The sequence below is a fragment of the Poeciliopsis prolifica genome, unplaced genomic scaffold (assembly GCF_027474105.1).
Source record: "Poeciliopsis prolifica strain line A6 unplaced genomic scaffold, Auburn_PproV2 SCAFFOLD028, whole genome shotgun sequence".
NCBI lineage: Eukaryota > Metazoa > Chordata > Actinopteri > Cyprinodontiformes > Poeciliidae > Poeciliopsis > Poeciliopsis prolifica.
This window is the reverse complement of record NW_026562403.1, coordinates 3432869-3459135: the sequence shown is the minus strand read 5'-3', so window position 1 is coordinate 3459135 and position 26267 is coordinate 3432869. Positions and strand designations below refer to the sequence as shown.

General features: G+C 39.6%; 1 protein-coding gene across 1 annotated transcript in view; it reads left to right on the top strand.

Annotated features, from left to right (window-relative positions):
* LOC129371890 (versican core protein-like) overlaps positions 1 to 25901 on the top strand; it is a 30460-nt gene extending 4559 nt beyond the window's left edge. Inside the window, exons 4-14 of the mRNA XM_055048738.1 lie at positions 2119 to 2534; positions 8535 to 8736; positions 10688 to 10837; positions 14446 to 16779; positions 16877 to 16990; positions 17073 to 17186; positions 20054 to 20212; positions 20503 to 20585; positions 22959 to 23103; positions 23724 to 23906; positions 24001 to 25901. Coding sequence (XP_054904713.1) covers positions 2119 to 2534; positions 8535 to 8736; positions 10688 to 10837; positions 14446 to 16779; positions 16877 to 16990; positions 17073 to 17186; positions 20054 to 20212; positions 20503 to 20585; positions 22959 to 23103; positions 23724 to 23906; positions 24001 to 24158 — 4058 coding nt within the window. The 3' untranslated portion in view covers positions 24159 to 25901. The remainder of the gene's footprint in view (positions 1 to 2118; positions 2535 to 8534; positions 8737 to 10687; positions 10838 to 14445; positions 16780 to 16876; positions 16991 to 17072; positions 17187 to 20053; positions 20213 to 20502; positions 20586 to 22958; positions 23104 to 23723; positions 23907 to 24000) is intronic.
* Positions 25902 to 26267: the final 366 nt, after the last annotated feature.

Below are 26267 nucleotides of genomic sequence, written 5' to 3'. Positions count from 1 at the left end.
GTCACCTTCAGTCTCAGAGACATACACATCTGAAACAAGTGATGTGTCCAAAACTGCAGTTACGCCAGCCGTCTCACTCCTTAGCACAGCAAAACCAACATTGGCATCTCCTGAAACAGAACAAACTTTTACCACATCCCATTCTCAACAAAACCTGCAACTGCATTTGAAATGTCAAGTTCCGCCATTACAGATAGAGGGAGCACAAATCCATAACTAGTGGATACCCTGGAGAAATGTCCAGCAAACACACACTCCAAAAGGTTCCTCGTTAATCAGTCCAGAGACCACAACAGCAGAACAAGTTGGTAGCTTTTCAACAGAACAAAGAACTCTCCCTCAGTTTCATCCCTTTCTGAAAATCCAGAGATAAGCCTTGGTGTTACTCCAGAAGATATTGACGGTTCAGGAACTATGAGTACAGATTTGTTGACATCATCTATAACAGTTATTGATACATCTTCAAGTTTATACAGTATTGACACAGCAACAATATCTCCTGAATCAGAGGCTTCCTCAGTGAGACCAGACAAGGTACTTCTGGTGAAAACATCACAAAGTCTACTGACACACCCATCACTAAACTACGGCTGGCTCTTCTGCTTTCAGTATTCTGTCCGTCTCGTCAACAAGAAAGCGGAAACAAGTGATATTTCAAAAACAGATGTTTCTTCAGCTTCAACACTCCAGAGCACACAGGAACCATCGTTAATGTCATCTGAAACATACCAGACTTTAGCTACAGTGAATTTGCAGGAAACGTCATCAGGTCCAGAGGAAAGTTCAAAATCTCCAGTTACAAGAGGAGATGGGACAAGTGAACCAACAAGTGAAATGTCTCACACACAAAGTGCATCTTCTACTGGCTCCTCATTGTTCAGCACTGAGAAGACAACAGATCTTCTACCTAAGCATGACGACAGTGTTCAAACAGGTCAGACAACGAGACCTTCACTTTCCACTGTAACAGGCAGTACAGAAAGTCCTTCTGTTCCTTCTCCAGTAGATAGAGGCCAAACCATTGACATATCCACAGCAGCCTCCGCTGTTATCGAATTATCTTCATCTGATATTGTCAATGAGACAACAGGAAATTATCCAACAATTGGCACAAAGTCACCTTCAGTCTCAGAGACATACACATCTGAAACAAGTGATGTGTCCAAAACTGCAGTTACGCCAGCCGCCTCACTCCTTAGCACAGCAAAACCAACATTGGCATCTCCTGAAACAGAACAAACTTTTACCACATCCCATTCTCAAACAAAACCTGCAACTGCATTTGAAATGTCAAGTTCCGCCATTACAGATAGAGGGAGCACAAATCCATATACTAGTGGATACCCTGGAGAAATGTCCAGCAAACACACTCCAAAAGGTTCCTCGTTAATCAGTCCAGAGACCACAACAGCAGAACAAGTTGGTAGCTTTTCAACAGAACAAAGAACTCTCCCCTCAGTTTCATCCCTTTCTGAAAATCCAGAGATAAGCCTTGGTGTTACTCCAGAAGATATTGACGGTTCAGGAACTATGAGTACAGATTTGTTGACATCATCTATAACAGTTATTGATACATCTTCAAGTTTCTACAGTATTGACACAGCAACAATATCTCCTGAATCAGAGGCTTCCTCAGTGAGACCAGAACAAGGTATCTGGTGAAAACATCACAAAGTCTACTGACACACCCATCACTAAAACTACGGCTGGCTCTTCTGCTTTCAGTATTCTGTCCGTCTCGTCAACAAGAAAAGCGGAAACAAGTGATATTTCAAAAACAGATGTTTCTTCAGCTTCAACACTCCAGAGCACACAGGAACCATCGTTAATGTCATCTGAAACACCAGACTTTAGCTACAGTGAATTTGCAGGAAACGTCATCAGGTCCAGAGGAAAGTTCAAAATCTCCAGTTACAAGAGGAGATGGGACAAGTGAACCAACAAGTGAAATGTCTCACACACAAAGTGCATCTTCTACTGGCTCCTCATTGTTCAGCACTGAGAAGACAACAGATCTTCTACCTAAGCATGACGACAGTGTTCAAACAGGTCAGACAACGAGACCTTCACTTTCCACTGTAACAGGCAGTACAGAAAGTCCTTCTGTTGCTTCTCCAGTAGATAGAGGCCAAACCATTGACATATCCACAGCAGCCTCCGCTGTTATCGAATTATCTTCATCTGATATTGTCAATGAGACAACAGGAAATTATCCAACAATTGGCACAAAGTCACCTTCAGTCTCAGAGACATACACATCTGAAACAAGTGATGTGTCCAAAACTGCAGTTACGCCAGCCGTCTCACTCCTTAGCACAGCAAAACCAACATTGGCATCTCCTGAAACAGAACAAACTTTTACCACATCCCATTCTCAAACAAAACCTGCAACTGCATTTGAAATGTCAAGTTCCGCCATTACAGATAGAGGGAGCACAAATCCATATACTAGTGGATACCCTGGAGAAATGTCCAGCAAACACACTCCAAAAGGTTCCTCGTTAATCAGTCCAGAGACCACAACAGCAGAACAAGTTGGTAGCTTTTCAACAGAACAAAGAACTCTCCCCTCAGTTTCATCCCTTTCTGAAAATCCAGAGATAAGCCTTGTGTTACTCCAGAAGATATTGACGGTTCAGGAACTATGAGTACAGATTTGTTGACATCATCTATAACAGTTATTGATACATCTTCAAGTTTCTACAGTATTGACACAGCAACAATATCTCCTGAATCAGAGGCTTCCTCAGTGAGACCAGAAAAGTACTTCTGGTGAAAACATCACAAAGTCTACTGACACAACCATCACTAAAACTACGGCTGGCTCTTCTGCTTTCAGTATTCTGTCCATCTCGTCAACAAGAAAAGCGGAAACAAGTGATATTTCAAAAACAGATGTTTCTTCAGCTTCAACACTCCAGAGCACACAGGAACCATCGTTAATGTCATCTGAAACATACCAGACTTTAGCTACAGTGAATTTGCAGGAACGTCATCAGGTCCAGAGGAAAGTTCAAAATCTCCAGTTACAAGAGGAGATGGGACAAGTGAACCAACAAGTGAAATGTCTCACACACAAAGTGCATCTTCTACTGGCTCCTCATTGTTCAGCACTGAGAAGACAACAGATCTTCTACCTAAGCATGACGACAGTGTTCAAACAGGTCAGACAACGAGACCTTCACTTTCCACTGTATCAGGCAGTACAGAAAGTCCTTCTGTTGCTTCTCCAGTAGATAGAGGCCAAACCATTGACATATCCACAGCAGCCTCCGCTGTTATCGAATTATCTTCATCTGATATTGTCAATGAGACAACAGGAAATTATCCAACAATTGGCACAAAGTCACCTTCAGTCTCAGAGACATACACATCTGAAACAAGTGATGTGTCCAAAACTGCAGTTACGCCAGCCGTCTCACTCCTTAGCACAGCAAAACCAACATTGGCGTCTCCTGAAACAGAACAAACTTTTACCACATCCCATTCTCAAACAAAACCTGCAACTGCATTTGAATGTCAAGTTCCGCCATTACAGATAGAGGGAGCACAAATCCATATACTAGTGGATACCCTGGAGAAATGTCCAGCAAACACACTCCAAAAGGTTCCTCGTTAATCAGTCAGAGACCACAACAGCAGAACAAGTTGGTAGCTTTCAACAGAACAAAGAACTCTACCCTCAGTTTCATCCCTTTCTGAAATCCAGAGATAATGGTGTTACTCCAGAATATATTGACGGTTCAGGAACTATGAGTACAGATTTGTTGACATCATCTATAACAGTTATTGATACATCTTCAAGTTTCTACAGTATTGACACAGCAACAATATCTCCTGAATCAGAGGCTTCCTCAGTGAGACCAGAACAAGGTACTTCTGGTGAAACATCACAAAGTCTACTGACACACCCATCACTAAAACTACGGCTGGCTCTTCTGCTTTCAGTATTCTGTCCATCTCGTCAACAAGAAAAGCGGAAACAAGTGATATTTCAAAAACAGATGTTTCTTCAGCTTCAACACTCCAGAGCACACAGGAACCATCGTTAATGTCATCTGAAACATACCAGACTTTAGCTACAGTGAATTTGCAGGAAACGTCATCAGGTCCAGAGGAAAGTTCAAAATCTCCAGTTACAAGAGGAGATGGGACAAGTGAACCAACAAGTGAAATGTCTCACACACAAAGTGCATCTTCTACTGGCTCCTCATTGTTCAGCACTGAGAAGACAACAGATCTTCTACCTAAGCATGACGACAGTGTTCAAACAACAGGTCAGACAACGAGACCTTCACTTTCCACTGTAACAGGCAGTACAGAAAGTTCTTCTGTTGTTCTCCAGTAGATAGAGGCCAAACCATTGACATGTCCACAGCAGTCTCCACTGTTATCGAATTATCTTCATCTGATATTGTCAATGAGACAACAGGAAATTATCCAACAATTGGCACAAAGTCACCTTCAGTCTCAGAGACATACACATCTGAAACAAGTGATGTGTCCAAAAATGCAGTTACGCCAGCCGTCTCACTCCTTAGCACAGCAAAACCAACATTGGCGTCTCCTGAAACAGAACAAACTTTTACCACATCCCATTCTCAAACAAAACCTGCAACTGCATTTGAAATGTCAAGTTCCGCCATTACAGATAGAGGGAGCACAAATCCATATACTAGTGGATACCCTGGAGAAATGTCCAGCAAACACACTCCAAAAGGTTCCTCGTTAATCAGTCCAGAGACCACAACAGCAGAACAAGTTGGTAGCTTTTCAACAGAACAAAGAACTCTCCCCTCAGTTTCATCCCTTTCTGAAAATCCAGAGATAAGCCTTGGTGCTACTCCAGAAGATATTGACGGTTCAGGAACTATGAGTACAGATTTGTTGACATCATCTATAACAGTTATTGATACATCTTCAAGTTTATACACTATTGACACAGCAACAATATCTCCTGAATCAGAGGCTTCCTCAGTGAGACCAGAACAAGGTACTTCTGGTGAAAACATCACAAAGTCTACTGACACACCCATCACTAAAACTACGGCTGGCTCTTCTGCTTTCAGTATTCTGTCCGTCTCGTCGACAAGAAAGCGGAAACAAGTGATATTTCAAAAACAGATGTTTCTTCAGCTTCAACACTCCAGAGCACACAGGAACCATCGTTAATGTCATCTGAAAACATACCAGACTTTAGCTACAGTGAATTTGCAGGAAACGTCATCAGGTCCAGAGGAAAGTTCAAAATCTCCAGTTACAAGAGGAGATGGGACAAGTGAACCAACAAGTGAAATGTCTCACACAGAAAGTGCATCTTCTACTGGCTCCTCATTGTTCAGCACTGAGAAGACAACCTATCTTCTACCTAAGCATGACGACAGTGTTCAAACAGGTCAGACAACGAGACCTTCACTTTCCACTGTAACAGGCAGTACAGAAAGTTCTTCTGTTGCTTCTCCAGTAGATAGAGGCCAAACCATTGACATGTCCACAGCAGTCTCCACTGTTATCGAATTATCTTCATCTGATATTGTCAATGAGACAACAGGAAATTATCCAACAATTGGCACAAAGTCACCTTCAGTCTCAGACACATACACATCTGAAACAAGTGATGTGTCCAAAAACTGCAGTTACGCCAGCCGTCTCACTCCTTAGCACAGCAAACCAACATTGGCGTCTCCTGAAACAGAACAAACTTTTACCACATCCCATTCGCAAACAAAACCTGCAACTGCATTTGAAATGTCAAGTTCCGCCATTACAGATAGAGGGAGCACAAATCCATATACTAGTGGATACCCTGGAGAAATGTCCAGCAAACACACTCCAAAAGGTTCCTCGTTAATCAGTCCAGAGACCACAACAGCAGAACAAGTTGGTAGCTTTTCAACAGAACAAAGAACTCTCCCCTCAGTTTCATCCCTTTCTGAAAATCCAGAGATAAGCCTTGGTGTTACTCCAGAAGATATTGACGGTTCAGGAACTATGAGTACAGATTTGTTGACATCATCTATAACAGTTATTGATACATCTTCAAGTTTCTACAGTATTGACACAGCAACAATATCTCCTGAATCAGAGGCTTCCTCAGTGAGACTAGAACAAGGTACTTCTGGTGAAAACATCACAAAGTCTACTGACACACCCATCACTAAAACTACGGCTGGCTCTTCTGCTTTCAGTATTCTGTCCGTCTCGTCAACAAGAAACGCGGAAACAAGTGATATTTCAAAAACAGATGTTTCTTCAGCTTCAACACTCCAGAGCACACAGGAACCATCGTTAATGTCATCTGAAACATACCAGACTTTAGCTACAGTGAATTTGCAGGAAACGTCATCAGGTCCAGAGGAAAGTTCAAAATCTCCAGTTACAAGAGGAGATGGGACAAGTGAACCAACAAGTGAAATGTCTCACACACAAAGTGCATCTTCTACTGGCTCCTCATTGTTCAGCACTGAGAAGACAACAGATCTTCTACCTAAGCATGACGACAGTGTTCAAACAGGTCAGACAACGAGACCTTCACTTTCCACTGTAACAGGCAGTACAGAAAGTCCTTCTATTGCTTCTCCAGTAGATAGAGGTCAAACCATTGACATATCCACAGCAGCCTCCGCTGTTATCGAATTATCTTCATCTGATATTGTCAATGAGACAACAGGAAATTATCCAACAATTGGCACAAAGTCACCTTCAGTCTCAGAGACATACACATCTGAAACAAGTGATGTGTCCAAAACTGCAGTTACGCCAGCCGTCTCACTCCTTAGCACAGCAAAACCAACATTGGCGTCTCCTGAAACAGAACAAACTTTTACCACATCCCATTCTCAAGCAAAATCTGCAGCTTCATTTGAAATGTCAATTTCCGCCAGTACAGATAGAGGAAGCACAAATCCATATACTAGTGGATACCCTGGAGAAATGTCCAGCAAACACACTCCAAAAGGTTCCTCGTTAATCAGTCCAGAGACCACAACAGCAGAACAAGTTGGTAGCTTTTCAACAGAACAAAGAACTCTACCCTCAGTTTCATCCCTTTCTGAAAATCCAGAGATAAGCCTTGGTGTTACTCCAGAAGATATTGACGGTTCAGGAACTATGAGTACAGATTTGTTGACATCATCTATAACAGTTATTGATACATCTTCAAGTTTATACACTATTGACACAGCAACAATATCTCCTGAATCAGAGGCTTCCTCAGTGAGACCAGAACAAGGCACTTCTGGTGAAAACATCACAAAGTCTACTGACACACCCATCACTAAAACTACGGCTGGCTCTTCTGCTTTCAGTATTCTGTCCGTCTCGTCAACAAGAAAAGCGGAAACAAGTGATATTTCAAAAACAGATGTTTCTTCAGCTTCAACACTCCAGAGCACACAGGAACCATCGTTAATGTCATCTGAAACATACCAGACTTTAGCTACAGTGAATTTGCAGGAAACGTCATCAGGTCCAGAGGAAAGTTCAAAATCTCCAGTTACAAGAGGAGATGGGACAAGTGAACCAACAAGTGAAATGTCTCACACACAAAGTGCATCTTCTACTGGCTCCTCATTGTTCAGCACTGAGAAGACAACAGATCTTCTACCTAAACATGACGACAGTGTTCAAACAGGTCAGACAACGAGACCTTCACTTTCCACTGTATCAGGCAGTACAGAAAGTTCTTCTGTTGCTTCTCCAGTAGATAGAGGCCAAACCATTGACATGTCCACAGCAGTTGCCACTGTTATCGAATTATCTTCATCTGATATTGTCAATGAGACAACAGGAAATTATCCAACAATTGGCACAAAGTCACCTTCAGTCTCAGAGACATACACATCTGAAACAAGTGATGTGTCCAAAACTGCAGTTACGCCAGCCGTCTCACTCCTTAGCACAGCAAAACCAACATTGGCGTCTCCTGAAACAGAACAAACTTTTACCACATCCCATTCTCAAACAAAACCTGCAACTGCATTTGAAATGTCAACTTCCGCCATTACAGATAGAGGGAGCACAAATCCATATACTAGTGGATACCCTGGAGAAATGTCCAGCAAACAAACTCCAAAAGGATCCTCGTTAATCAGTCCAGAGACCACAACAGCAGAACAAGTTGGTAGCTTTTCAACAGAACAAAGAACTCTCGCCTCAGTTTCATCCTTTTCTGAAAATCCAGAGATAAGCCTTGGTGATACTCCAGAAGATATTGATGGTTCAGGAACTATGAGTACAGATTTGTTGACATCATCTATAACAGTTATTGATACATCTTCAAGTTTCTACAGTATTTACACAGCAACAATATCTCCTGAATCAGAGGCTTCCTCAGTGAGACCAGAACAAGGCACTTCTGGTGAAAACATCACAAAGTCTACTGACACACCCATCACTAAAACTATGGCTGGCTCTTCTCTTTCCGTCTGTCCGTCTCGTCAACAAGAAAAGCGGAAACAAGTGATATTTCAAAAACAGATGTTTCTTCAGCGGCAACACAGGAACCATCGTTAATGTCATCTGAAACATATCAGACTTTAGCTACAGTGAATTTGCAGGAAACGTCATCAGGTCCAGAGGAAAGTTCAAAATCTCCAGTTACAAGAGGAGATGGGACAAGTGAACCAACAAGTGAAATGTCTCACACACAAAGTGCATCTTCTACTGGCTCCTCATTGTTCAGCACTGAGAAGACAACCTATCTTCTACCTAAGCATGACGACAGTGTTCAAACAGGTCAGACAACGAGACCTTCACTTTCCACTGTAACAGGCAGTACAGAAAGTTCTTCTGTTGCTTCTCCAGTAGATAGAGGCCAAACCATTGACATGTCCACAGCAGTCTCCACTGTTATCGAATTATCTTCATCTGATATTGTCAATGAGACAAACAGGAATTATCCAACAATTGGCACAAAGTCACCTTCAGTCTCAGACACATACACATCTGAAACAAGTGATGTGTCCAAAACTGCAGTTACGCCAGCCGCCTCACTCCTTAGCACAGCAAAATCAACATTGGCGTCTCCTGAAACAGAACAAACTTTTACCACATCCCATTCTCAAACAAAACCTGCAACTGCATTTGAAATGTCAAGTTCCGCCATTACAGATAGAGGGAGCACAAATCCATATACTAGTGGATACCCTGGAGAAATGTCCAGCAAACACACTCCAAAAGGTTCCTCGTTAATCAGTCCAGAGACCACAACAGCAGAACAAGTTGGTAGCTTTTCAACAGAACAAAGAACTCTACCCTCAGTTTCATCCCTTTCTGAAAATCCAGAGATAAGCCTTGGTGTTACTCCAGAAGATATTGACGGTTCAGGAACTATGAGTACAGATTTGTTGACATCATCTATAACAGTTATTGATACATCTTCAAGTTTATACACTATTGACAGCAACAATATCTCCTGAATCAGAGGCTTCCTCAGTGACACCAGAACAAGGTACTTCTGGTGAAAACATCACAAAGTCTACTGACACACCATCACTAAAACTACGGCTGGCTCTTCTGCTTTCAGTATTCTGTCCGTCTCGTCAACAAGAAAAGCGGAAACAAGTGATATTTCAAAAACAGATGTTTCTTCAGCTTCAACACTCAGAGTACACAGGAACCATCGTTAATGTCATCTGAAACATACCAGACTTTAGCTACAGTGAATTTGCAGGAAACGTCATCAGGTCCAGAGGAAAGTTCAAAATCTCCAGTTACAAGAGGAGATGGTGAACCAACAAGTGAAATGTCTCACACACAAAGTGCATCTTCTACTGGCTCCTCATTGTTCAGCACTGAGAAGACAACAGATCTTCTACCTAAGCATGACGACAGTGTTCAAACAGGTCAGACAACGAGACCTTCACTTTCCACTGTATCAGGCAGTACAGAAAGTTCTTCTGTTGCTTCTCCAGTAGATAGAGGCCAAACCATTGACATGTCCACAGCAGTTGCCACTGTTATCGAATTATCTTCATCTGATATTGTCAATGAGACAACAAAATTATCCAACAATTGGCACAAAGTCACCTTCAGTCTCAGAGACATACACATCTGAAACAAGTGATGTGTCCAAAACTGCAGTTACGCCAGCCGTCTCACTCCTTAGCACAGCAAAACCAACATTGGCGTCTCCTGAAACAGAACAAACTTTTACCACATCCCATTCTCAAACAAAACCTGCAACTGCATTGAAATGTCAAGTTCCGCCATTACAGATAGAGGGAGCACAAATCCATACTAGTGGATACCCTGGAGAAATGTCCAGCAAACACTCCAAAAGGTTCCTCGTTAATCAGTCCAGAGACCACAAAAGCAGAACAAGTTGGTAGCTTTTCAACAGAACAAAGAACTCTTGCCTCAGTTTCATCCCTTTCTGAAAATCCAGAGATAAGCCTTGGTGCTACTCCAGAAGATATTGATGTTTCAGGAACTATGAGTACAGATTTGTTGACATCATCTATAACAGTTATTGATACATCTTCAAGTTTCTACAGTATTGACACAGCAACAATATCTCCTGAATCAGAGGCTTCCTCAGTGAGACCAGAACAAGGCACTTCTGGTGAAAACATCACAAAGTCTACTGACACACCCATCACTAAAACTACGGCTGGCTCTTCTGCTTTCAGTATTCTGTCCGTCTCGTCAACAAGAAAAGCGGAAACAAGTGATATTTCAAAAACAGATGTTTCTTCAGCTTCAACACTCCAGAGCACACAGGAACCATCGTTAATGTCATCTGAAACATATCAGACTTTAGCTACAGTGAATTTGCAGGAACGTCATCAGGTCCAGAGGAAAGTTCAAAATCTCCAGTTACAAGGAGATGGGACAAGTGAACCAACAAGTGAAATGTCTCACACACAAAGTGCATCTTCTACTGGCTCCTCATTGTTCAGCACTGAGACAACAGATCTTCTACCTAAGCATGACGACAGTGTTCAAACAGGTCAGACAACGAGACCTTCACTTTCCACTGTATCAGGCAGTACAGAAAGTTCTTCTGTTGCTTCTCCAGTAGATAGAGGCCAAACCATTGACATGTCCACAGCAGTCGCCACTGATATCGAATTATCTTCATCTGATATTGTCAATGAGACAACGCAATCTCCTGAAACTATGACGACTAAAATAAGCACAGATCCTGAAACTTCTGGAGAAGGCTCTGATGCTTTTCCTGTCAAGTCACTTGTGACCATTGCAACTGCATTCCCAACATCTGCTGTCTCTGACCCAAACCCATGAGCCCATCAACGCTTTCTCCGATTACTCCATCTATCTCATCATCAACAACTCCGTATGATCAGTATGAAGAAATGAATACAAAGATTTCAATTTTGGAATCCCTTCCTGTATTGAGTGGATCACTTATTCATCCTGACACAGCTTCGAAGCTCATTATCACAGATACAGAACATGCCGCACATTCTAATGTCACTGCTGAGTCAATGACGACAACAGGAAATTATCCAACAATTGGCACAAAGTCACCTTCAGTCTCAGAGACATACACATCTGAAACAAGTGATGTGTCCAAAACTGCAGTTACGCCAGCCGTCTCACTCCTTAGCACAGCAAAACCAACATTGGCGTCTCCTGAAACAGAACAAACGTTTACCACATCCCATTCTCAAGCAAATCTGCAGCTTCATTTGAAATGTCAATTTCCGCCATTACAGATAGAGGGAGCACAAATCCATATACTAGTGGATACCCTGGAGAAATGTCCAGCAAACACACTCCAAAAGGTTCCTCGTTAATCAGTCCAGAGACCACAACAGCAGAACAAGTTGGTAGCTTTTCAACAGAACAAAGAACTCTACCCTCAGTTTCATCCCTTTCTGAAAATCCAGAGATAAGCCTTGGTGTTACTCCAGAAGATATTGACGGTTCAGGAACTATGAGTACAGATTTGTTGACATCATCTATAACAGTTATTGATACATCTTCAAGTTTCTACAGTATTGACACAGCAACAATATCTCCTGAATCAGAGGCTTCCTCAGTGAGACCAGAACAAGGCACTTCTGGTGAAAACATCACAAAGTCTACTGACACACCCATCACTAAAACTACGGCTGGCTCTTCTGCTTTCAGTATTCTGTCCGTCTCGTCAACAAGAAAAGCGGAAACAAGTGATATTTCAAAAACAGATGTTTCTTCAGCTTCAACACTCCAGAGCACACAGGAACCATCGTTAATGTCATCTGAAACATACCAGACTTTAGCTACAGTGAATTTGCAGGAAACGTCATCAGGTCCAGAGGAAAGTTCAAAATCTCCAGTTACAAGAGGAGATGGGACAAGTGAACCAACAAGTGAAATGTCTCACACACAAAGTGCATCTTCTACTGGCTCCTCATTGTTCAGCACTGAGAGACAACAGATCTTCTACCTAAGCATGACGACAGTGTTCAAACAGGTCAGACAACGAGACCTTCACTTTCCACTGTAACAGGCAGTACAGAAAGTTCTTCTGTTGCTTCTCCAGTAGATAGAGGCCAAACCATTGACATGTCCACAGCAGTTGCCACTGTTATCAAATTATCTTCATCTGATATTGTCAATGAGACAACAGGAAATTATCCAACAATTGGCACAAAGTCACCTTCAGTCTCAGAGACATACACATCTGAAACAAGTGATGTGTCCAAAACTGCAGTTACGCCAGCCGCCTCACTCCTTAGCACAGCAAAATCAACATTGTCGTCTCCTGAAACAGAACAAACTTTACCACATCCCATTCTCAAACAAAACCTGCAACTGCATTTGAAATGTCAACTTCCGCCATTACAGATAGAGGGAGCACAAATCCATATACTAGTGGATACCCTGGAGAAATGTCCAGCAACACACTCCAAAAGGTTCCTCGTTAATCAGTCCAGAGACCACAAAAGCAGAACAAGTTGGTAGCTTTTCAACAGAACAAAGAACTCTCCCCTCAGTTTCATCCCTTTCTGAAAATCCAGAGATAAGCCTTGGTGCTACTCCAGAAGATATTGATGGTTCAGGAACTATGAGTACAGATTTGTTGACATCATCTATAACAGTTATTGATACATCTTCAAGTTTCTACAGTATTGACACAGCAACAATATCTCCTGAATCAGAGGCTTCCTCAGTGAGACCAGAACAAGGTACTTATGGTGAAAACATCACAAAGTATACTGACACACCCATCACTAAAACTATGGCTGGCTCTTCTGCTTTCAGTATTCTGTCCGTCTCGTCAACAAGAAAAACGGAAACAAGTGATATTTCAAAAACAGATGTTTCTTCAGCTTCAACACTCCAGAGCACACAGGAACCATCGTTAATGTCATCTGAAACATATCAGACTTTAGCTACAGTGAATTTGCAGGAAACGTCATCAGGTCCAGAGGAAAGTTCAAAATCTCCAGTTACAAGAGGAGATGGGACAAGTGAACCAACAAGTGAAATGTCTCACACACAAAGTGCATCTTCTACTGGCTCCTCATTGTTCAGCACTGAGAAGACAACAGATCTTCTACCTAAGCATGACGACAGTGTTCAAACAGGTCAGACAACGAGACCTTCACTTTCCACTGTAACAGGCAGTACAGAAAGTTCTTCTGTTGCTTCTCCAGTAGATAGAGGCCAAACCATTGATATGTCCACAGCAGTCTCCACTGTTATCGAATTATCTTCATCTGATATTGTCAATGAGACAACGCAATCTCCTGAAACTATGACGACTAAAATAAGCACAGATCCTGAAACTTCTGGAGAAGGCTCTGATGCTTTTCCTGTCAAGTCACTTGTGACCATTGCAACTGCATTCCCAACATCTGCTGTCTCTGACCCAAACCCCATGAGCCCATCAACGCTTTCTCCGATTACTCCATCTATCTCATCATCCACAACTTCGTATGATCAGTATGAAGAAATGAATACAAAGATTTCAATTTTGGAATCCCTTCCTGTATTGAGTGGATCACTTATTCATCCTGACACAGCTTCGAAGCTCATTATCACAGATACAGAACATGCCGCACATTCTAATGTCACTGCTGAGTCAATGATGACAACAGGAAATTATCCAACAATTGGCACAAAGTCACCTTCAGTCTCACACATACACATCTGAAACAAGTGATGTGTCCAAAACTGCAGTTACGCCAGCCGTCTCACTCCTTAGCACAGCAAAACCAACATTGGCGTCTCCTGAAACAGAACAAACTTTTACCACATCCCATTCTCAAGCAAAATCTGCAGCTTCATTTGAAATGTCAATTTCCGCCAGTACAGATAGAGGAAGCACAAATCCATATACTAGTGGATACCCTGGAGAAATGTCCAGCAAACACACTCCAAAAGGTTCCTCGTTAATCAGTCCAGAGACAACAACAGCAGAACAAGTTGGTAGCTTTTCAACAGAACAAAGAACTCTCCCCTCAGTTTCATCCCTTTCTGAAAATCCAGAGATAAGCCTTGGTGCTACTCCAGAAGATATTGACGGTTCAGGAACTATGAGTACAGATTTGTTGACATCATCTATAACAGTTATTGATACATCTTCAAGTTTCTACAGTATTGACACAGCAACAATATCTCCTGAATCAGAGGCTTCCTCAGTGAGACCAGAACGAGGTACTTCTGGTGAAAACATCACAAAGTCTACTGACACACCCATCACTAAAACTACGGCTGGCTCTTCTGCTTTCAGTATTCTGTCCGTCTCATCAACAAGAAAAGCGGAAACAAGTGATATTTCAAAAACTAATGTCCATACAGTAAACAACGACAACGAAAAGGCCATGCCTCAGACAACTTCTGAATCTGTTGGATTGTTTTCATTTATTTCATCATTTGAAGTCACTACAAGATTGAGCACTTATGAGCCTAACTTTTCTTTTACCAATGAAGAGGTGTTATCTCCTGAGACTGTTGATTTCAATGAGATGAAGAATTCAGCCTTTGGAGGATCTTTAGACATAAATTACACTAGTCCTAAAATACAAACAGAAGCTCAGCAACCCTTTCTTGAAACGTCTGCCCCGGCAATCAGTCCGGCAAGCTTATCAGATGCAAGGCACACTGAACTGACCACAAAATCTCACAATGACTTTTTTGTTGCTACAGATGAGGCTGAAACAAATGAGACTATGAGTCGATCATTAACAAGTTTTTCTGGTACACAACCCACGTTGACAAACAAAGAGACTACCGTTGTTGCCCTGGGTATTGGAAATGGTTCTTCTGATGCCAACCGCAATGAGTCAACATTTCAACCAGTTTCTAATTCTCTTTTTACTCCAAGATCAATATTTAATTTGAAACATTCCCACATCCCTGATGCTACTGGCTCTGTCACATTTACCCTCCCTCCCTCCACATTAGAATTGGCCACATCTTCTTCTACTGTGACTGAGAAACCAGTTGATTTTTCTTTGAGCAGCACCGTTCACTCAGTTTCCTCAATGTCAGTGTATAAGGAAAAAGATAGTTCAGATCATGGCTCAACAACTCTTGAAAGCTTATCTCCAGGAAATACACTTCCTCCTATACAGGCGTCTAGTACAATAAAATTAACAACTCACAAATCAAAATCATCTTCAGGCTTTACTTTAACAGATCATAGGACTGTAGGTGACCAAACCTTTGATATACTTACCTCAGACCAAGCCATGACCAACAATGCCACATTTGGAGTTACGTCAAATGAAACAGAAACCTTTGTTTCAGTTGAAACATTTGATGAACAGGTTTCCAAAAAAGGAGTTGAACAGTTGTCAAGTACAGAAACCCCCCTCAGTTTTGAACCAATAAATCATTCAGATCCAAGAACAAAAAGTCCAGATACAGATGGAGTGCCGACAGAAGAGGAAGCAACACAACCGTCTCATAGAACAGAGTATGTTATAAATGATCACACAGTTAATAGTTCTAGCAGTGATAGAAAATATATCCTATCAAAATCTACACCATCTACTGGTATTAGATATCACAATAACAAAGAACAACAGGTTGTAATTATGCCGAGTCACGACAAAACTGAGACTGGACATACAGCCCAAACTACTACTTTTTCAGAGAATTTCTCTGAAGAATTATCACCAGCCACAATTTACCCAATGCCTACAAATCATGAAAAACTTCCGGTTGAAGAATCAACCAGTTTTCATCCAGGTGATTATTCTTTGAGTCCAGTTGATTATGCTTTAGCAAGTCATGTGACAGCTCTCCCAAATCTAATTTCTGATGCAAACATTGGAAAACCATCATCCCCACAGAATAGCTTTTATCCTGAAAATGATCATTTTGCCCCAGTCAGTGGTACAGAAAACCAAAAACTTCTTCCATCTGTTTCTCAGTATAATGAAACCGCAGAATCAAACGCTAGTAATGAGGATATTTCCACCCTGTCCAAAGCATCTTCAAGTGAGTCTTCCCAGACTATATTCAAGTCAACTGCTACAACAATATCAAAGATAGAATTAATTAACCTTGAAAGCACCTTAGGGAGAACAATCAGTACAATTGATATCAGTACAGGTCATGAAGAAACTACCACAAGTGTTTATGGAGAATTAACAACATCAACAACACAATCACCAAACCAGGAAGAATTAGTTTCATCTTTAGCCACACAACCTTCATCCTTTTCTGAGGAAAAAGAAAAAGACGACAGGAAAATGTCAACATTTCCATTCCTTAATGGAAGAGACCCAGCAACAGAAGAAAGAACAACCCCCTCTGTCCAAATAAGACTGGATGTGGGCCACACAGTTGTTGGCGAGACTGTGGAAATTTCTGGTACCTTTTATTCAATTTATTTATTTTTTTTATCAATACAGCAAAGTGTTTATGCTCATAGAATTTTGCCTAAGTCTTTATAATTTCTACTCAACAGGAATGTATTCATGTAAGGAGAACATTTGTCTGAATGGAGGATCTTGCTTCAAGACTGGCAGCATCTATTCATGTAGCTGTTCTCCAGGTTACACTGGTCATCAGTGTGAAACAGGTATGACATTGGCCAATACTAGAAATTTTCTATCACATAAACTGGAAATTTACACCCTTGTTTTGACTGTGTTGTTCCCCAGACATTGATGAGTGCCAGTCAAATCCATGCCGTAATGGAGGCACATGTGTTGATGGGCTGGCTTCCTTTACATGTGTGTGTCTCCCAAGCTACTCTGGGCTTTACTGTGAGGAAGGTAAGTTCATTTTGAAGGGTTTCTCCTTGCCAACAAAGTCTGGTTATTAGAAATGCAACTTCCTCATCTTGTTGAGTATAGGTATTTATATGACATGATGGATTAATACATTTTTGAACAGCTTCTTTTGGGACTTACAATAAACTACTTATGATTCTAATACCATATGAACAAACCAGAAATTAAGTTAGTCTTATTCTAGATCCACCACTGACCGATGGTAAACAACGCCGTCTCATGTTTTGTTGTGTATATTTGGCTATCTATGACCTCCCTTTGGTGTCAGATAGTTGATATTTTTTGCATTTGTTACTACAGATACAGAGGTTGTTCAGAGAGAAAAACAGTCTCAATGTCAATTCAGAAATATGCCCACAGGTACCTACAAGGCTGAACAAAATTTTGAAATGCTTGCAAAAGATATTATTTAGAGCCTGAAAATAATCTGTTTTGCTGTGCATTCAACATCAATTCAGACAGTACAGGCTTTTGAATTTAGATAAAAATATCATAAAAAAAATTATATCCTAAACTTAGCTTTTTATCCCCATAATCAAGCTGTTTGTTTGGCAGTTAGTAATTTTTACAACTCATCAAATTAAGGAGTCTTAAAAATGCATGCAACAAATTTCACATTATTTCTCTGAAAATTCCAGATCACATTTAATTTCAATTTCAGCCAGTTGACTAACATTACTGTGAACCTTAATTTAACCAGAATAACAATGAACGGTGTCCAGTCCGACTTTATTTTTTTGAGTCTTATAGCCATGTGTACACAATATGAGTATTCACTACTTGTTTAAGGCCAATTTTACAGTCAGATCTACTTGGTCCCATTTAAACAAACTGAACTTATGTCCTTGAATAGTGTGATTTAGGTAGATGTGATATTAATTATGTCGTGGATCAAACAATCTAAAACTGATCATCTAAATACTGATGCTGTTTGTTTGCTTTTAGTGCGGTTACCAGTCAACCAAGGACAGTGAAAGTGAGCCGAAGGGATGAGCAGATTTTGCTCATATATTTTATAATCATGTGTGATCTGGAAAATGTTTTAAATCTTTCACAGCATCTGCATAACCCAGCAGTATGTCATAGTATGCCATTTTTTATTTTTTTTTATTTTGCTAAAACAAAATAAGTGCACAATATCTCATTTCGGATATCTAAAATGCAATTGGAAATTAGAGATAGATGTATTGTTTTGATTAAGTGTTAAAATGCCTTGCCACAGTAGCTTGAAATTTATTCAGTCCAGCATCTTCCAAAAGTTTCCCAAATGAATCAAACAGTTTTGTCTAATTTTAAGAGTGACCCACATCAGATGAACTTGGATTTTTTTTTTTTTTACCTTAATCCTCTTAGTCCCTAACCCTCTCATTCGGAATCTTGAGTAAAAGTGCTTAAAGCACCAGTCAACCACGCACAGTGCTTAAAGCACTTTTACTCAAGTTACTTAAGGCCTAACATTAAATTTTCAGAGATTTTAATATTTAAAATATAGAAGTTTGCCAAGCCAAGGCTAAGTTCAGGCAAAAGTATGATGTGCACAGATTTTACTCATCATGTTTTGCTCATCATATTTTCTTCCCTTCCTTTTTCTCTGTGTCCTTGCAAGATTACCGTAACTGTTCAACAACACAAACTTGATCAGAAATGTGTCAGAATGACCAGTGATGTGATGGCACACTAAACTAGTTCTCTTCACCGATGACTGTTTTACACTTCGGGACTTTCCTTATTCCTCAACGACCCTTTGCTCTCACGTTACATTAATTTACACCAGGACAAGACGTTACTTCAGAATTATAACTCAGCTTGCCTGGATTTTTTTCCATTCGCAAGAAACTTTCCAAAGACAACTGATCTGTTTCTTACTCATTTTGCTATTTATGTGGCCTCAATGTTGGCGCGCAAAACGTAGCTAAGAGAATACGGTTAAAGGGTTTTCAAAATAAAAGATCCTCCAGATCTTTTATGCATAAATCGATCTGAAGATCAGTTTTATGCATCTTCAGATATTGCATAAAATGAAAATATTTAATTATTTCTTTTACCAATTGGTCCACGGGCCGGAGGTCGGGAATGACTTATTTAGACAATTATCACTTTGAGGCTCATTGGATGATTTTTCTCACTTAGTAAACATGAAAAGCAAATTTTTGACTATTTCAACACACTGGGTTTCCATTTAAATCTTCACAACACATGTTGGACAAAGAAAAAACAAGAAGAAAATATTTATGACGGATTTCTCCCAACTAGCCTACACCCTAAATTTTGTGTGGATAGGCCCTCTTTGATTTCCGCCCACCCACATTATGTACCCAGATTCAGCTGTGTGGAAATATGTTGCCAAATGAAACGAGGGAACAACTAGTTCATGAAATAACATTAAAGTACGCTTGTAATACCTTTGGGGGTTTTGTTGTTGTTTCAGTAAGTGAAATATAGAGTGGTATGTGCAGAGTGACGCAAAAGTATACAAAACTCTGCCAAAATTACAAGTTTTCGGGAGAGGAATAATTAAAGTGATGATAGTTATAGATTTTTTTGACACTTCTGATTTGTACATTTGATTCCTACAGTTAAAGCCAACATTCAGAGATGAAAAGAGATTCATTGAAAATAATCTCACTTATGTTCTTTACATTTTCATAAAAATATAAAGAAGACATTCTCATTTTAGTCTTGAATGACCATAGTTGGCTTTATCTATACGTCCCTCTTTGTAAATTATGCAGTGTTACACATGTTTTCAAGTTCCAAGAGAGATTGGTGTTTTGTTAAAATAGGCACTTAAGTTATAAATTCTATAGTTCCTTCACACTAAAACTCCATCTCATCTTCTTTTCCACCAGATACTGAAATATGTGACTATGGTTGGCACAAGTTTCAAGGTCATTGCTACAGATTCTTCCCCCAGAGGAAAGGTTGGGACTCTGCAGAACGAGAGTGCCGCATTCAGGGAGCTCATCTCACCAGCATCCTTTCCCATGAAGAACAACAGTTTGTCAACCGTAAGCAGCACATTTATTTTATATAGAAAGTCCCTATGTCCAGGAACATGCTTTGCTTCATCATAATGTTTGCTGTTCATGAGAAAAGGGAAACGACATCAGGTATTTAATAAGTGCACAAAAAAAAAAGCCCAAACAGTGGCAGAACATATTGTGCAGGAAATAAAACAGACTGTAAAAATGCCTGTGATATCTTTATTTATTTATTTTTCCATTTTGTAACTGCACATTCTGAAAATTAGAAAATAAAAAACAATTGTAATCAGCTGTTTTTCCATCCTAAATGGCAGGTCTTGGACAGGATTACCAGTGGGTTGGCCTGAATGATAAGATGTTTGACAATGACTTCCGCTGGACTGATGGCAGCCCTGTGGTAAGACACTGACTTCTGACATATATCATTCTCCTTAAACATGGCCGTGTAAATATTTGGAAGTGATACAGATGACGGAGGGTGTGATCTAGGGAGAGTTGCTCCTTTAAGTGAGCTCTGGTTCCTTTCTCATGACTCTCACTCTTCTCCAGCTTGTATCCCTACACCCCTGTGACTATTCTGGTATTAAACCTGATGTAGATGAGGCTGTAAGGCACCTCTAAGTCACATTATGAGTAAAAGTCCACTCTATGGAAATCAGTTGGTCCAATAAGTGAAATTGAGAAACGTAGGCAAGGAAGGGTGCTTATTTTTCATGAAAGCACTGTTTACAAAACAGCTTAATCAGTGCATCACAAAAGTATTCACATTGAAATGTTTTACATTTTATGAGTTGGAATCCCAAACCACATAATGTATTATTCTAAAATTGGGCTTCCTTTATAGAAACAGATAAAAAATATGTGGACATTTTATATTTTTTTATAGGAATTATTCTGCATATCATCTTCTGTTATTGGATTTTGCTTATGACTTATGTGCTTATGTAAATGTCTTACCTCATTGTATTTTTTAGTTAAACACCAGTTTTTAACCATAAAAGTCATTGGTGCACTTTGATTCACAAAAGTTTGGCTCTTTGCCCAAGAATTTGTGTTTGTCTCTTACATTATGTCACGTAAACACATAAGGGAGATTGGCGCAGGTCAAAGTTGATGTCAAGATGGATGGAGCTAAAAAGAGGGCAATCTTGGAAGAAAACTTGCTTGAGGCTGCAAAAGTTTAAAACCAGGGGAGAATATAATTGTCTATGAGAACAGTGATCTTAAAGCTATAGCCATATGGACATAATTTTAAACAGTTTGTGGCATACATATTTCTTTCATTCTACAATGTGAATTTTATGCAGCAGTGAGTTTAATAAAGCCAATGTTGAAACAAACTCTAAGTACTTAAATAGGCTGTTTTCTACAAGCAGAGCATAAATGCAGACTACACTTTTCAGATGTAAAATTGGGATGAAACTCGGTGGTACATTATTTTGTGCTATAACAAAAAATTACTAATGTACATTGAAGTTTATGTTTGTAATTGACAATGCAAAATGTTGAAAGTGCATTTTTGCTGCAATTCCAGGTACTTTACAGAATAAAACCTCATTTCTTTCTCCATTTAATGTGATGATCCCACAAAAGTGGAGGTGCAGAGGAAGCTGAAAGGTAGCCTAAGGGTTAATAGATAAACAGTGACCAATTTGGAGGTGATGAGGTTGTGAATGAGGTTGTGTGAAAGGGTCTGGCAGGCGTGGAATTTTATGGTTCCTCTTTATCCTTTCTCCCTCCTGAGAGAACCCACCAAGCAGGCAGTGACATGGGGGAAGGGCCACCAAACAGACACACAGATGGACAGCACCTGTGCTCAAATTTAGGTTGGAAAAAAAAAATTGTCTTGAAGCACCCAAGGGCTTAAGTGGGTGGTCAACTCAACTCAATCTGTATAAATAGGATATTTTTAAACTGTGAAATTGTATTTAGAGGAAATCTGGTAATGCTAAGAAAGAGAACTGAAAAGATACTTGTTGAAATATCTTAGAATGCATGTTCAGATCAGGTTGGGGAGTTTGAATATTTTAATTGAGATGCAGACTTGTCAGGCAGTTGACGGGTCAGCCATTTGTTGGTCTGAGGTGAGCAGAGTAGGAAGTCAGAGTATGTTTGTTAACCATAATGACAGAGCTCCAGACCCTAGAGGGATGATGGCAAGAGATTGTGTGAAGGGTGGGGGGTCGTCACAGCTTTGAAGAAAGTGTTTGAACCTTGGACATGCTGAAAGACTACAGTTAGTATCAACTGCAGCCTAAATGGCTCTCAGCTTCACAGCTGTGTGTATACTGCATGGACACTCATACGCACATGTAGTGCTTTTTGCTGGCAAAAATCATAGGCATTCAACTGCTTGATGAAAAGTGTTCACAAAAAAATGTATAGTGCAACAACATGGATGCCAAACATACCACGGAGATAAAGTCACAATGTGATGGTATGTGGTTGTAGGCCCAATAGCTTTTTTAAAACGTTGTGACAAATTTGAAAAGCAAACTGGCTTTGCTGAGTCTAGGAGGCTCAAGTTAACACTGAGTTTACCCAGAGAGATCCAGCTTCCCCCTCTTGTGGACATTGACCAAATTGCAGTGGCTACAAAATCCTGATAAGAAAGGACAGTTTTTATTGGTGAAAAGAGCGTGCATGCCTGTTTATAGTCATACATCTGACATAACATTTGTGATTAAATGTGCCACCACAGAGCAACATTTTTAGCACAGATTTGTAGATCCTTGGAGGTTAAATATGAAATTCTCTGTTCAATTTTTAGCAATATGAAAACTGGAGGCCCAACCAGCCTGACAGCTTCTTTTCATCCGGAGAGGACTGTGTGGTGATGATTTGGCATGAGGGTGGCCAGTGGAACGATGTCCCATGCAACTATCACCTAACCTTCACATGCAAGAAAGGCACAGGTAATGAAAGAAAACTTTTTTATATCACACAACTTGCTAAAAAATGAAAACAATAATGTATCTTGTCATTGAATCTGATTCCCTGAAAGCAGAAAAAAAAGTAGTACATAATCTTCCTGCTATCCATATAACAAAACATTCATTTTTCTAATCTCTAAAACATTTTCTAGTTTATTGAGAAGCAAAAATAGATATGTTATTATTTTGATACCTTACTCACAAAATACAAAATGAACATTTTGTAAGACTACTAGATTGACTACTAAGACTACTAGATTGAGTGATCTTTTTAAAAATTCCATAAGTTTGGGGGAAATGTTTGGAGTAACACCGGGAGCGTGACAAGTTTGCTAGCTAACTGGTCAAATTAGCCACTGTAGTAACTACAGTACAACCAGCTATTTAAGAGATATGTTACTTGTAACTTGACTTTTGCAACTTGTCTTACATTGTTATGGGTTATTGCTTCTTTATGTAACCAGGTTATGTTACTAGTGGCTAGTAACATATGCGGATTTATTTGCACAGACTACATCCTTATGCTGCAAGGATTTTTAAAAATGTTACACACTTATTTGTTTGTTTCCTTAATAAAGTAATGTCACCCTTTGTTTTTCCAGTGGCCTGCAGCCAGCCTCCTGTAGTTGAAAATGCACGTACCTTTGGTGGAAAGCGGGAGAGGTATGAAATCAACACACTGGTGAGGTACCAGTGTCGAAATGGGTTCATTCAGAGACATGTTCCAACCATCCGCTGCCGTGGCGACGGACGGTGGGATACACCTAAAATCACCTGTATAAGCCGTAAGTATAATTATTAATCCTGCAAATGTAAGAATTTGCTCAAGATTTTGAAATTGTCTTATTTTCAGGAAATAAAACCCATTTTCTCTTTCAGCGTCGAGCTACCAGAGGTCCTTCATGAGGAGACATCAACCCCATGCTCTATACAGTATCAATAATTTCAAAAAATGGCAGGATGAGACCTTGCGCCACCACCATCAGCGCAACTGGGGAAGGAGAGACAGAACAGTACAAAAGAGGACAAAGCAATGATTTCCAAGAGGAATCAAGAACACTTGCCTGATGGTTGGAAGAAAGGAAGACCAGAAAAAAAAAATGCGTTAAAAAAAGCTCATCAACAGAAACCGAGGATAAACTGCAAGTTCCTTGTATTTACAATGACGATAACATCTTATAAAGTGCCTTTGAAATAATTTTAGCTGATGATTCATTTCAAGAAAGACTGCTACATTCATAGTGAGGACAAACTCTTTCAGCTGGCTTCTGGAAGCACAATGAGCTGTCTAATTTGATATTCTTTTATGTTTTTTTTTTTTTCATTTTATGTTGACTAATTCTATGAAACATTTATTGTTGCTGTCTGATGAATCAACTGTGCTATTTAAAGCCAATGCGACTGTCCAACATCTATAGAAAGAACATAATACAACTTATGTCACATAAAAATAATTTATTTTGTCGTCCTGTTTAATGTTGAAATGCATGAATGCATACGCATAAATATGCTTTCTCAATTTAATCAAAGACGCTAAATGTCATGAGTTGTAGTTTTTTCTCAGATTACAAATAGGGCTAATAATTAGAACAGTCCACAAGATCTTTGTTTTTTTAATATAAAGAGAAACTTTTTTCTTCACGAACAATAGACTAAAAAGGCTTGAAAAACATTGCTTGAAAGTATTTTCACAGGCAGTAACAACAAATAGCCTTTTTCTCACAGGGGAAATCTATTTGGTGGCAGCTTTCAAAGGTTTGAATTACCAGCTTTCCCTGTTTTCTTCTTATAAGCAACATTTATGTACATGTATGTATCGACAGAAGGTTCCAAATATTACTGGCCTCACTTTTTGTATGATACAGTTTTGAAAGGTTCCTCTCTGAGTACCTATTGACAAAACCTTTAAACGCAGACAGAAACTGATGTCATTCTATTTAAAAATGAGGGAAAAACCAACATGTGTAGCTCAAGCAGCCTGGATTTCTATTCAGCTCACAATCTTTGGTACACCATGTTTACATAACTGTTCTGCTGTTAATTGTCACACATGAAAAACAATCTTTTTTTCATGTGTTTTGCTTGTGTTTCACCATAAAAAAAATTCCTTTTAAAGTTTTCTTTTACTTTTTTTTTTTAAACTGTGCTTCACTGCTTTTGCTGCACATCAAATCATCCATTGAGAGAATGTATTTTTGTGAAACACTCAGAGACTTGAACACTAAAGCTGTTGGGGTGGAAGAGATACAAATAATTTATTTTCAAGCTGCTTTTTATCTCCTCGTGTGTTTTATACTGACAAGTAAAATGTGTTGATGTCACTGGTCCCAGGAGTGCTCTTTTTATGTGTATGTTCAATAGAAGACAAGACATGCTCAGAATGTCTAAACCTGATGCAATAAAGACAGAAATTTACTCATTTTATGCAGTTTAATCAGTTTATATCTCTTAATACCACAGTGAACCAAGAGACATGGAGGGCATAATAAGCAATAATTTTGTTCTGAAATAGTGACAAAATCAATTTTTACATGTGAATGGCTGTGTCTCTGCAACAGTTCTATTGGAGCGATGTTGCTTTATTTGGTCTGCCTGTGAATGTTTAAGTGCGTTTTTGCCCTATTGTGCACATAATATCATTTTATATTTATATAACAACTTTTTTTTTCTACTTTACAATGTGAATATATGAGATGTTTGTGAATTGTTTTATTTTTAAGAGTAAACTGTTTTTCCTTCTTTAACTCACCAAAGAACCAAATAAATATATGGATGTGTGATCATTTAGTTTGGTCCTTTATAATGTGTTTTAACATTGATGGTTTCTATTTCTTCACAGTGACTTATGAATTAGATATATGCTGGCCTTGCACAGGTTTCACCACCAGGTAGTGCTATTTGACTGAAATCCTTGGGCTTCCTCTCTGCTTGCATAGCATGTAGGGATTTAAATTTCAGTTTGAATCAAAAAAAATAACATAACAGTTTTTACAGCAATTCAGTGCCATTCAAATATAAGTGTATTGCAGAAGAAGGTTCAAATCCACGATCCTTTCTGTTATACAGAGAGGAATTAGAATTACTTTAGTGGTACAGAAAAGCATTACCTTGAATAAAGAGTTCTTGCTTTCTCGTAAACAAAGCAA